Source organism: Protopterus annectens, chromosome 11.part0 (assembly GCF_019279795.1).
Source record: "Protopterus annectens isolate FY-2018-M chromosome 11.part0, PAN1.0, whole genome shotgun sequence".
NCBI lineage: Eukaryota > Metazoa > Chordata > Ceratodontiformes > Protopteridae > Protopterus > Protopterus annectens.
Window position 1 is genome coordinate 277008864 of NC_056745.1, and position 13736 is coordinate 277022599.

At 38.9% G+C, this 13736-nt stretch overlaps 1 protein-coding gene across 2 annotated transcripts in view; it reads left to right on the forward strand.

The window, feature by feature from the left end:
* The first annotated feature begins 560 nt into the window (after nucleotides 1–560).
* Nucleotides 561–13736, forward strand: part of GNPTAB (N-acetylglucosamine-1-phosphate transferase subunits alpha and beta) — a 1418669-nt gene continuing 1405493 nt past the window's right edge. The window contains exon 1 of one of the 2 annotated variants that reach the window (XM_044087751.1): nucleotides 561–962. In XM_044087751.1, the coding sequence (XP_043943686.1) occupies nucleotides 834–962 (129 nt within the window). In that variant the 5' untranslated portion in view covers nucleotides 561–833. The remainder of the gene's footprint in view (nucleotides 963–13736) is intronic. The other variant, XM_044087750.1, reaches the window with a different exon arrangement.

Below are 13736 nucleotides of genomic sequence, written 5' to 3' on the forward strand. Positions count from 1 at the left end.
ACCATACTGCTGATCACTAATCATCACCTCCCTTCTTAACCTAGCTTCCACTACTCTTTCCCACAACTTCATGCTGTGACTGATCAGTTTAATCCCTCTGTAGTTACTACAGCTCTGCACATCACTCTTACGTGATACTTTAATAAAGGTGTTTAAAAAATAGAAAACGTGCTGCTAAAGCATTTCTTTTGCGAACGGTTTTCTCAGATACCTTGTTCGGACTTCTTAGCTATCTACTGCTCTCAAATGCTTACTATCAGAATCTGGGACAAATCCATTAATAATCAGGTGCACTTTTTAAAATATTTGCACTATTAATGTCAGACGTTAACAAAATAAGACAAATGTAAATCAGCGTGTATTTTCTGAAAGTAAAGAAGTCTGTAATTCTAATTATTGTCATTATTTATTAAGTGGTATTCACCTTTTCCTACGAAATGTCCAATTTTAGGAAGTACAGAGCTAAAGTCTGAAACAAAATCAGGGCACGTTATTTCTTTATAACTTAATAGTTTGTGTAATACATGCAAAACGTCCACGAGTGTTTTTTTTTTTAATTTTCAAGTTACCAGTTGACTACATCTGGCTGCTTTCTTTTACAGACATCGGTGTAAGTTGTGATCGATTAATATAGTCTGCAAACTTGTTTGAGGAAGTAGTAACGGTTGTGATCTCCAAAGACATGTGACGGGTCAGAATGGCACTTTGGTTGCTGCTAATCTAAATTTTGCACTACGCTTGCTTATTATTTTTTTTCCAGTCATTTACAGAAAGGCTATTGTTGTTTTTTTGCTGGTTGTTTTTCTGCTGTGCTGATTAAAGCCCGACTTACTATGGTGCTTGCTTCTTTGCTGAAACTGCTTCAGCGACAGACATACACCTGTCTGTCACACCGTTATGGGTTGTATTTATGCTTTGGTGGCATTGTCCTTATGATTATATCAGCCTTCCAGTTTGGAGAGGTTAGTACACCTTGTTTTGCATTATTGTCCAACAAATTAACTGTCCTCAGGCCTGGTTGTATTTATTGAAACTTGCTTCCCATTTCCCGATCGTTTTACTTTTCCAAATTAAAGAGTGTTACTTTAGAATTTTACGTTGCATACAAGTCCGTGGATGAATGTAGCACACATCGTTGTAGATATTTCAGTTAATTGCTTCTTTTGGGGTGCTGGCATTTTTATTTTGAGAAAGGCACAATGAGTTTGGTGCTTCTGCATCCACAGCTCGTTGTGATTCACTGGTTAAGGATCATCATCCAGATGCTCCAGTTAGCAAGTTCAGTGGGCTTGTATTATTTATTTGCTCTGTAATCATTTTTTAGATTTCGGAATCTTTTCTTGCTGAATTTTGCCATTCAGGTGAAATTGCAGTAACCAGAACTTCATTATTCAGTATGTACTCTTTTGGGAGACTAGTTGAGCCGGTTCTTGTAATGTATAGATGTCCACGTGGATTTTTTTAGTCACATGATATGTAGGAGCAGCTGTTTTTCTAGAAAGCTGATGCTATTGCTTTCATGATTTCCACCTGGGACATTGCTTCTGTTAAGTATTTAAGTGCCTGAAACAAAGGAAGTCATATTTATTTTCTTTCTGACTAAGTGTTTCTTTTTTGTAGATGCATTGCTGAAGGGTCGATTCAGTGCCTATAGCTTATAAATTGCTTTTTGTGAAAACAGGAGCAACAGATGTAGTAGCCTGTAGGCACAATTTAGTATCTCAGCTGTTTGTATTACATACAGTTGTTAAATGTTATGGTGAGCAGTTTAAATTAGCTGTTTTTTTGCATTAGTACGTTCTTGGTACTTTGAGTAAATTTTTTGATATAATGTATATACTGTATCACACATGTATCTTGCATGGTACAGTATGGGCTAAGAATTTGTTTTTATGAGTTGTAATAAATATGCAGTGGTCCAGACTCTTGTTGCCACTAGCTTGGCAGTAGGATGTGCGGAGACTCTTATCTTAACAGGAAGAACACAGTTGAACTGATAAATGGAGAGGATGGACATATTACTATTGATTACTGTTTTTAGTAGATTCAGTTGCGTGCTGCATCGGTGGACAAATTTTAGGATAAACTGAGAAAACTAAATGTTTTGGAGATTGTAACTCATTTCCAATAATGTAAAAAGGTGTCTGTGGGGGGTATTTACAGAATATGTTAGAGCTGCCATCTATTTGGTAGACTTTCAACTGAAAATGTGTGTGGCCTGTTGGTGCTGGGACATTGCATTAGTTTGTACTGATGTTGGTGTGACTACTGTGGTTTATAGTATTGACTGGTGGGAAGAGACTGAGTAACAGCACACGCATTTATGTCTGTCATGAAGAAGATGTGAACTATTCCATTGTGCACAGGGAAGTTACCATATGTCTATGACTTGTATTCTGCTCATTTTTAACAGTGATGTGCAGTAACAAGAACATTTTTCTTTGGGATGGAGGACCTTCCGTTTGATAGATTATGATGGGGTGTAACAGGTGTATACCAGAGGAATGAATAGGGCACTGTGTTACGGACAGGAGCCCAGATGTCAGTGGTCATAAGGCATGCATGTGTGTGTGTGCACGTGCTTACACATGTGTATATGATTGAAGGACTGCTGACCAAAACATTTATAGGAGTCTGTCAAAGGAAAAAACTTCAAAGACCAATACACATAAGGTTCAGTTAAGGCACTTTTAATTGACTTGCCGCAAGGAGACAAAAACATGCAAATACAAGGATTTGTCTAACTACTAACAGGAAGTGTGTTCATTCTTATACGATTTTACAAGAGATGGCCTTCTAAGCTGACGTAATCAAACACAACTTTCAGTATTGTTCTACAGCAGATGTTACTTAGATTTTCTGCTGACATGACTAGATTTGTGAGAAACTTTTGAGAAAAACAACCTGGCCTTGGTGACCATTAATCCGTTTACAAGCGTCTATTGTACAGTGTTACATTTCAAGGTACTTTTCTAATTCAGGTACAAGCAAATGCTGATTGAAGTTCATATTTTCAAGCAGGCTTTGTACTAATTATCTATAACTTCTACAGCTGTGTATTTTCTCATAGCACAGCAGAGCGTCTTGTCTAAGTTTCATTCAAGTAGTATTGTTCTATTCATTATTTTCGTAACGCAAGCAGAAATCACCTGCTTCTCAGTAAGGCACAAGCAAGATTTTAGCTAACAATACAAGGTCAGAAAGCAGCTGCAGTTTGTACAGATTTATGCAGTATGAAATAGAATAAATGTGTTAACCCTTTTCAAGCTGTAAATGCACTAAGCATGTTGCTAATACACACATTAATACATATTTTTCTAACATTTCCCCCCTATTAATACTTTAATTCTACTTTCAAAATAAGCATAACCAGTTTGTTTTCTTCTCCTAACCTCTTCCACTCAGGATTTGCAGTTGAGAGTCATTCAGTTTAAACTTATGAAAGCATTTTTAGTCTTTTAACAGTTCTTCATACTCAGTACTTTGATATAAGGTTTCAGAAACTGAAATGTCTATAAGGACTTTAATCAGTCTTTTCATGCAGCGGATACCACAACAAACACATACTCCCAGTAGGAGCATACCTACACAAATGGCAATCGGGATGTTCATTAGGATGGTACCCCCCCCCCCCAAACCATTTCTGGAAAAAGTCCGTCAGTGGGTTTGGGCCTGGTTTGGTCATGGCCGACACTTGCTGAATTACCTCAAGATGATTGTCTATCTCGTGTTTATGGTCAGGAATATATGAACAGCATTCTTCTTGGATTAAAGTGCACGTACCACCTCTCGCCACTAGGGTGAAGTCGAGAGCCATGCGGTTTTGGAGCACTACAGTTCTCATAGCATTCAGTTCATCAGTCACCAATTCAAGAGCAGAAAAAGTTGCGTTGCTCATTACTTCGAGAAGTTTTGACAGTTTTCTCAGCTCCCAGATCGATTTCACTGCTCCATATGCTGGTGATATGCCTGCCCACGATATAACGCTATCACTCAAGTCCATGTGTGTCAGTCCTTTGCCTAGAGAGTGATGGTCTTTCCAACGCGCATCGATTTGTCCCACTGGATTTACAGGTTTCTTGATGACTTCTCGGACATTTCGAATTTTTCCATGAGGCAAAATGGCCGGAACCAAGTAACCCAAAAAACAACTGCCGGACCAATTCTCAGGTAACCATTTGTATGCCTTTCTGCCACACACAAAATAACAGTTCTCTACTTTAGTAACCTTGCTATGACTATACACTCGCGCTGCATGAAACATTTTCCTATCAATTGTAGACAGCTGTTTATAAAGAACAGAATTATGTTTTACTTCATCAAGTGTTTTGTGCATCAATCCAAGAAATGAATCATAGTTTGTATTACAATAAAAATCTACATTGTTACCTTTAGTGTAACATTTATAAGGAACAGTCACATTGCAGTTGCTCCAACCCACCTGAACAGTATCATTTTTATAAATGCACACGGTTCCCTTTTGTGGAACAGACAAGTGCAATGCTATTTTATATTGTGCTGTAATGGTTGAGGTATCATAAATCAAGTTCTCCCAGGTCTCATTGACCCCTAGGGGGACCATAGTCATTAATAACCCCCCGTATACTGTCGGCAAAGCTGTGCAAATCCAGCAATTCAAAACATTGAAAGTCTCAGCATACACATATTTAATTGCCTGGTAAGTGTTAAAGTTTGGATGCCAGTTTATGAGTAACGCTTCACGTTTATTCAGTTCAGTCTGTGTGGTTGGGAAAAGAAAAGGCCACAACAAAAAGATTATTGCCACTAATACAGTTAACAGGATGATTATGCAATACTTCTGAGGAAAGGGTTGTTCTGCATTCCTGTTTCTTCTGGACTCTATCATTTTTGCTCTTGGCATGTAACAAGATTTTTGTCCAGTTTAAAGTTTTTAACTAAGTTACAGTGTGTCAGGTGGATCCGGAGGCACGCTCCGCGATATTGACTGCAGTGGGTGTTGACAAAAGCACTTGATATGGACCTTCCCACTTCGGAGATGCCCAATTCTTCTTGACTATCTTCAGCCAGATCCACACTCCAGGGGGCACTGCCACTTCTGACAGTCTGGTTCGTTCTTTATCTGAAACAGAATTTAACTGCAACAAATGTTTAGAATTTAAGAGGTTTCGCATATAGTCAGCTAATGTACTGTCAGCTTCCTGGTCTGCGGGCATGAGAGATTTCCACTGAGGTATATAGTAAGCCCTTCCAAAAAGTTTTTCAAAAGGAGTCAATCCTTTTGCATTCGGAACAGTTTTCATGCTCAACAGTGCCAGGGGCAGACAGTACACCCAGTTTCTCTGTGTTTCTGTTATTAATTTTCATAGTTTACTCTTTAAAATCCCATTATGCCTCTCTTCTAGCCCTGCTGATTGTGGGTGATATGCACAATGATTTTTTAGAGAAATACCAAAATGTCTACTTAACTGCTGTATGGTCTGATTTACGAAGTGTGTGCCATTGTCACTGTAGATCCTTTCCGGAATGCCGAATCTAGGGATGATTTCTTTAACAAGAACTTTGGCCACAGTCGCAGCATCTGGATTTTTAGTCGGAAAGGCTTCCACCCATCTGGAAAACATATCTACAATGACAGGACTATACTTCTTATTTTCACATTTATTCAACTGTATGAAATCCATACAGATAGTATGAAACGGATACGGTGGTGTAGGGAAACTCCCTTGCTTGGGCTTTAACGCCCCTTGTGCATGATGTTTATTGCAGATGTGGCATAACGAACAAAATTTTTTAGAGTAGTTTGTAAATCCGTACGTCGTGAACACTTGGTTCACCAGCTGTACCATCCCCCCTGTTGAGACATGGCACTGCCCATGGCTCAACAAAGCTGCATATCTAAACAAATTAGACAGCAATATCGGTTTTCCTTCTTTAGAGATGTACAGCCCCTTTTCGAGAATTGCTCCTCGTTTTACCCATTTTTGTTTTTCAGTTTGTGTAGTAAGTGTTTGCATTGTCTTTAACATTTCTAAGTCTAAAATCTCAGAGGGTTGTAGTTCCTCATTCAAAAGAAATACTTCTGAAGCTGCCTGCTTTGCAGCTGTATCAGCTCTCGCATTACCTTTTGAAATCCTGTCCTGTTGCTTGGTATGAGCTGTGCATTTACAAATAGCTACTTTTTGAGGTAACTGAATAGATTCTAAAAGATCTAAAATAAACTGTGCATGATTGATTGGTTTGCCAGTAGATGTTATCATTCCTCGATTTTTCCACTGTTGTGCAAAAACATGTACAGTAGAAAAAGCATACTGGCTGTCAGTAAAAATGTTCACACATTTACCTTTTGCTAAGGTACGTGCTCATGTCAAGGCAATCAATTCTGCTGCTGTGCAGATAAACTATGTGGTAAAGATTTTGCTTCTATAATGTCTGTGTCAGAAACTACTGCATATCCTACTAGGTTCTGTCCTGCAGGACCCCTTTTGCATGAGCCGTCCACGTAGTATGTCACCTCGGCATCATCCAAGGGAACATCCGTAAGATCTTTTCTAGGCAGTGTCTTTTGCTCAATCATCTGCAGGCAGCTGTGTGGTGTGCCATCTGCAGGGGTTAGGAGCAAGGTAGAAGGGTTCAAAGTCGTACATCGTTCAATTGTCATATGAGGTTGGCTCAACAATATAGTCATACAGGAAAGATGCCTAGCAGGGGAAAGATATGCTACCTTCTCTTGTAGTAAAATTATTGCGACTGCATGAGGCACTCTCAATGTGAGAGGGTGAAACAACACTACTGAGGCCGAAGCCTGTACTGCCATTGCAGCTGCAACTACTGCTTGTACACAGTGAGGTAAAGACCGTGCCACTGGGTCCAGTTGTGATGAATAATAAGCAATAGGGCGTTGCTTGTCCCCATGCTGCTGTGTTAACACTGATGTCATAAAACCTTGCTCACAATCTACAGTTTGGAAAAAACGTTTATGATAGTTTGGTAATCCCAAAACTAATGAGGATGCTATTAACTGTTTCAGTTTGCAGAAAGCAGATTTTGCTTCTGGTGTCCATTGTAATAAATCCTGTGCTGCCATATGCTTTTTATAAATCAGGATAGTCAACGGTGCAGATTCCAAAGCATAGTTTGGAATCCAACTCCGACAAAAATTAGTCGTACCCAGGAAGGACATTTTCTTCTTGGTAGTGGGTTTTGGTGCTTGCAAAATCACTATTTTTCTGTCCTCATCTAATGTCCTACCTTCCTTGGATATTACATATCCTAGGTATTTAACTTGTTTTTTCCAAAGCTGCAGTTTATTTTTGTTTACTTTATGTCCTTCAGTGGCTAAAAATTGTAATAGCGCTATGGTATCTTCTTTACAGTCTTGCTGGGTGGGGGACGCCAGCAGGATATCCTCAACATAAAGCAAAATTTGACTACCTCTTGGTGGGGTAAATCCCGCCAAGTTGCTTGCCATTTCTTGTGAGAATATTGTTGGACTTTCACAATACCCCTGTGGTAGTCGCGTATGTGTATACCTTTTCCCCTGAAATGTGAATGCAAACCAATGCTGGCTGTCAGGGTGTATCTACCACAGAAAAATATTTCTGTTGAGGTTTTAAATCATTCAACAGGGTGTGTGGGTCTGGCACCATAGGTGCCCTTGGTATTACTGCGTCATTTACAGCTTGTAAATCTTGGACCATACGCCACTCTCCATTCGCTTTCTTAACAGGAAATAAGGGTGTGTTACATGGTGAATCAGGAGATTCCACCAGCACCCCTTCCTTAAGTAAAGCTGCTATAATAGGTTTGATTCCTACCTCTGCATCTTTTCTTAAGGGATACTGTCTCTTTTGTGGTCTAAATGCTGACTTTGACATAATAGTAACTGGTCCTGCTGTATGAATAAGTCCTACATCTGATTTTCCTGTTGACCAGAGATTTTCTGGTATATTCTGTAAGGCATTCTCTTCCTCCTTCAACAGGAGTGCCAATCAGCTGTCCCTGCTAGACTGCAAGTGTACAGCTGGGTGGGTCTGAGTTATCCAATTCAGCTTCTGCATTTGTATTCCCTGTTCTGACAGTTCTAACTCTGCCTGTTTTTCCCATCTCGTGACTTTTTCTCCTAAGTCTACCCATTTTACATTCTTGTCCTTAGTTAAGCTAACATGTGGTAATTGATTAGATTTATAGAGTGCAAAGAACTCCTGGGGCAATGAACAGCTGGCTACACTGTTCCCTTCTGTGTCCCAGTGCAGATTACGTAATATCAATCTGTTTGCACGATTTTCAAACAATTCTTGCTCATATTCCTTATCAGGTCCTGGTGTATTACAATAATACAGAGTACAGTGCAACAAATGCTGTTTATCAGTGTCAAGGGAGGGGAACTTGCTGATGGCTACCTTTATCAACTCTTCGGTCACCGCCCCTGGACCAGTCGTAACCAAGTCCTGGCTGTACCAATAAAACATTTCACCCTCCGATTGCACTGCAAAGGTATCAATTTGTCTGTGTGCTTCCATACCCTGCATAGTCGGAACTACTGCTATACCAAATAGCTGCATAAGGTCTCTGCCCAAGAGGTTTACTGGGCATTTTGCAGATACAACAATTTTACTTTTCTGGGTCAATCCTGAAACAGGATCAGTTATCACAATATTATAGGAGAGGGGCTCCCGATACAGCTGTCCATTAGCTGCTTTCACTAATGTCTAATCAGGTGACTCTAAATTCTCTGGCAGTTTGGAGGGATGTACCAGGGTCTGTGATGCCCCTGAGTCAGACAAGAATCTGACTTCCCTCCCTTCTACCAGGAGTATAACTTCTGGTTTCGTGCCTGCTAAATAGAGCTCTAAGCTCAATAAATCCAAATCCAAAATTTCATTTTCTTCACTATCCGTGACTTCTTGCACTTCCTCTATTTCTTCTGCCACATTCTCTACTCCCTCTATCACATACTCATTTGTCCTTTCTCTGCTATCCCCTTCTAGTGATTCCTGACTATCATATAGTCAGTCCTCACCCTCCTTATCCTCCGTGGTTTCCTTCTTGTTTTTCTTGCAATCCCTTGCCAAGTGTCCTTTCTTACCACATTTAAAATATTCACCCATTTTCTTTCGCCCTTCAAAGTCCTCTGATCGCTGATCTGATTGTTTGTTTCCCTGGGCATTTCTCTTGCCCTTTTTCCCAGACTATACTACATATACTTCTGCTCCATATTCTACAGAAAATACTTGGGCATTCTTTTTCTTTTTGCTATTAAAATGCCTTTCTGCATGCCTAGCATATTCAAGCAATGACTGTAACCTGCTTGTACGATGATCTACCATGTGCTTTGTAATAAAGCTGCTTATAGGTACAATACTGCCTTTCAAATATGCATTCTTTAACTGCTGCTCATATGGGGAATCGTGTCTGATCTTCAGGAACCTGCATTCCACAATGGTTATTAAAACATTCTAATAGTCTGGCATAATATCGGTCAATAGCTTCACCTTCCTGTTGGATGCATTGATTAATGCAAGTCCAGTCTGCCCTAGGCTTCCATTTCTCAGAGATTCAGTCTGTAAGACCTTTCACTCTGTTGTCTAATTCTGCGCTACTATGTGGGAGGGGCCTGAGCGCAATGTCACGGGGATTCCAGTCGCCACTAATCATGTGCCAGTCTGGCCCCACAATTTGTCTGACTACTTTTTCTACCTCTTCTCCGTTTAAATTATAACTCGGCCTCATTCCTTGCAAATCTTCTGAGAACTTTCTAAAATTAACTTTTGGATGGGGAATTCCCTCAGTGGCTTTCCGGATGTCTTCTGGAGTCCAGGGTCTATACACTAGAATAGTTGGGTCCTGACCTTCTTGCCCTGCCTGAGGATTAGGCACTTCTATAAGTGGGCATATTTCTTCTTCACTCCTAAATCGTGAATTTCTACCCATTTGATATAACTTAATGTCCCCTTTTGAGTTTCCTGCCCGTGTTCGAGACCTGGTCTCGACGGGATCTCTGATAAACGGTTTTGCTTTTGTAGTGTCTCTACTTACAGTGACAGCAGGATATCGCAGGGGTGGACTAACTTGTTCACTTGCCTCATATTCTGGTAAGGGAGGCGGAGGGGCTGACACTGTTACTAAGTTATTGTCCTCCTTATCTAAAAACATTGCTTTTGAATTATTACTCTTTTGTTCCATTCGGTTTACTTCCTCAATCCACCTGTGTGCCTGAGGAATTCCTAACTGACGTTGCTTTTTTACCCGACCTCTAGAATCGGTTTTAAGCTGTTTGACAAGTTTGACAAGTGAGGAGTTTACTAGTTTACCATCAAATTCATACTTATTAACCCATTTTGAGTAGTATTTAATATTATCAGCACGCTATGACTGTATGTATTTCGCGTCTTCGGTTAACGGCGGATTTTGGGACCTTTTTGTACAATTATTACCCATTTTGTTCTACCCTTTTAATCGTTATGTAACTCCTTATTTTTAACGTGGTAACACGGATGTTTTTATAGTCTCTTCAGAATGACTGCCTACCTGCTCTGTTTCCCTGATCTATGACAAGACAGTAATCTTTCTGTCCCTGACTTATAAATAAAGTCTTAACAGAAAATACAAATCTAGTCCCTGATCTAAAACAGAAAAAGAAGGTAGATTCACCTTACCTGAGCCTTCGTGATTGATCACCTGGTTCGAGTAAACCCGTCCTTCAGTCGCAGATCAGAAAGTGGCTGGCCTCTTTTGTACGACAAGTCAGTCAGAGGGCTTTTCAAATGAGAAGAACCGATGTGGTTTCTTCCCCGTACGGTTTCAAGCCACCTGGCCTGAGGCAAAGTGAGGGTTTCCGGTCCGAAGGACCAATCTGTCAAAGGAAAAAACTTCAAAGACCAATACACGTAAGGTTCAGTTAAGGCACTTTTAATTGACTTGCCGCAAGGAGACAAAAACATGCAAATACAAGAATTTGTCTAACTACTAACAGGAAGTATGTTCATTCTTATACTGCGAGACATGGCCTTCTAAGCTGACGTAATCAAACACAACTTTCAGTATTCCAACTCAACAAAAATGGAGACAAGTTCCGAAAATCAAACTCCACAAAAAACAAAAGGCAACTTGTGGAGGAAATGAGGCACCAAACATTTTACCAATATTTTAATAGTCCACAGCACGCAAACAGCTATCCAACGATAAATACACCAAGGTTCACAGCACTAACGCAAAATCTGGACACTGCGTTTTCGTTTAAGTCACTTCCTCAAATGCAATTCAGTAATAAATCAGGACATATTCTTCAGTATTTATACACAACCTGATAAAAATTAAGCACTCAATTAAACAATTAAATAATGAATATAATAGCAATAGGCAATCAATTTAAAACCATATTCACTAGTCAGCGCATAAAACCTTACATGCAGACAACATTAATAAAATACTATTCAACCACTTAATCTTTAAAAGTTTTAAAAACACAGTTAGGTAGTCAGACATACATATATATAAATTACAATTTAATTAATAAATGAAGTTAATGGATAACTAAATCTGTATAAGCAAAAACCTCATATACTTGTCAAACATTGCCATCTATTGGTGAAACTGATATTATTGCAAAACAAGCAAATTTGCTTATTTATTTGTGTACATTATAAGCCTGAACATATAGAGAACTTATATAGACATTTATGTTCCATTATTAACCTTTAAAGTGCATCAGTGCATAATAAATAAATAATAAATAATCTTTCTAATAACATAGGGGAATACAATATATGAAAACTGTAGGAAACTAAATAAACTGAATAAAAATGATTACAGCTTAGCTGCTCTCATTTTTAAAACTGGTGCAATAGATATACTATCATTCAGCCCTGGGGTTTTATTAGCTTCTAGGTATATTTGCCATAAGAGTTCTTTGTATTCAATAGATGTTTCCCAGGGGCCACCTCTCGGGTGTTCAGTATTGTTCTACAAAAGATGTTACTCAGATTTTCTGCTGGCATGACTAGATTTGTGAGAAACTTTTGAGAAAAACAACCTGGCCTTGGTGACCATTAATCCGTTTACAAGCGTCTATTGTACAGTGTTACATTTCAAGGTACTTTTCTAATTCAGATACAAGCAAATGCTGATTGCAGTTCATATTTTCAAGCAGGCTTTGTACTAATTATCTATAACTTCTACAGCTGTGTATTTTCTCATAGCACAGCGGAACTTCTTGTCTAAGTTTCATACAAGTAGTATTGTTCTATTCATTATTTTCAGAAGCATAAGCAGAAATCACCTGCTTCTCAGTAAATTTCCAAGGCACAAGCAAGATTTTAGCTAACCATACAAGGTCAGAAAGCAACTGCAGTTTGTACAGATTTATGCAGTATGAAATGGAATAAATGTGTTAACCCTTTTCAAGCTCTAAATGCACTAAGCACATATTTTTCTAACAGAGTCTCAATTTGGCAAATTCGTTTACATGAAAATACTGTTTTCAGGAAAAAAATAATACTTCTGGTGAAAGAATCTAAATGACATGTTCTTTTTTCCCCATGATTGACCAATACGTAGCCAGGGCAGTAAGAAAATCATTCTATATCACCCAACTTGTAAGTAAGGGTATGGCATTCAGGTCCAAAGAAGCTATAGTACCACTCTACTCATACCTAATCAGACCCATCATTGAGTACAGTGCCTCCTTTGGCATGTACCTGACTAGGCAAATGCAACAGCTGGAACTCCCACATAGGTTCCACACCAGGAAAATTCAGGGTGTTAACACACTTGTCCTATGCAGCTCACCTAAGAGCCCTGTCTCTATACTCAGTCTCCTATAGGTTGTTGAGAGGTGATCTATGTTTGGCATATAAGGCGTCCTTAGATCCAGCCCTAATGGAGCTTTTGCACATCTGCAAAATAAGCAGCTCAAGAAACAGTAGATTCAGGGATATGAACTTTGCTTCCAATGCAGACAGAACATGCTGGTGACTGGTGAGACAGATATGTGACTCAAAGGTTCTCTGTGCTCTGGAATAGGTTTTCCATCCATGTGAAGCAGTCTTTCCCAACCCTATTCAAACATAATATTGACCACTGGAATAGAAATCACAAATTTGTTCCCAGGCTGGTTCTCATGTCTCTTATAGACAGAGGGCAACAATAAACATTCTCTAACGCATCCCTCTACAAAACTTTATAGCAACTTCTAAACATAACCCACCTAACAAACATATTCCCCCCTCATTAAGATGCACATATTACAAGAGGACATAATTGGATTGGGTTGCATGGTTAGGCTTTTAAAGGCCCTGGTTGTTGTTCGTCTAGTATATACCTGTGAACCTGTCACTACTTTGTCTTTTTCCAAGATCACCACATCTGAGAAAAGTAAAATATCTACTTTTGTGGATTGAAAGGGCTGTTTCAGCAAGATAGCAATTTGACCAATTTCTCAGAAAAAAAGCTTTCATTAAAATTTGTATTAAAGAATGTGATCTGACATTGGCCTGATATGCTATATATATATATATATATATATATGCACATTATTATATGTATAGGATATAGTTAATGGTATTTTTCAGGTAAACTATGCATCTCTGCCAATCAAATTGCTTTGAGTGATAGAAGTGTCTTAGTTTTATATATATATATATATATATATATATATATATATATATATATATATGTCTTTGTGACACATTGAACTTGGCTCTTGTCTTGAAATACTAACAGTCATTCCCCCACATTTTTCTTATTTTCCAATTATT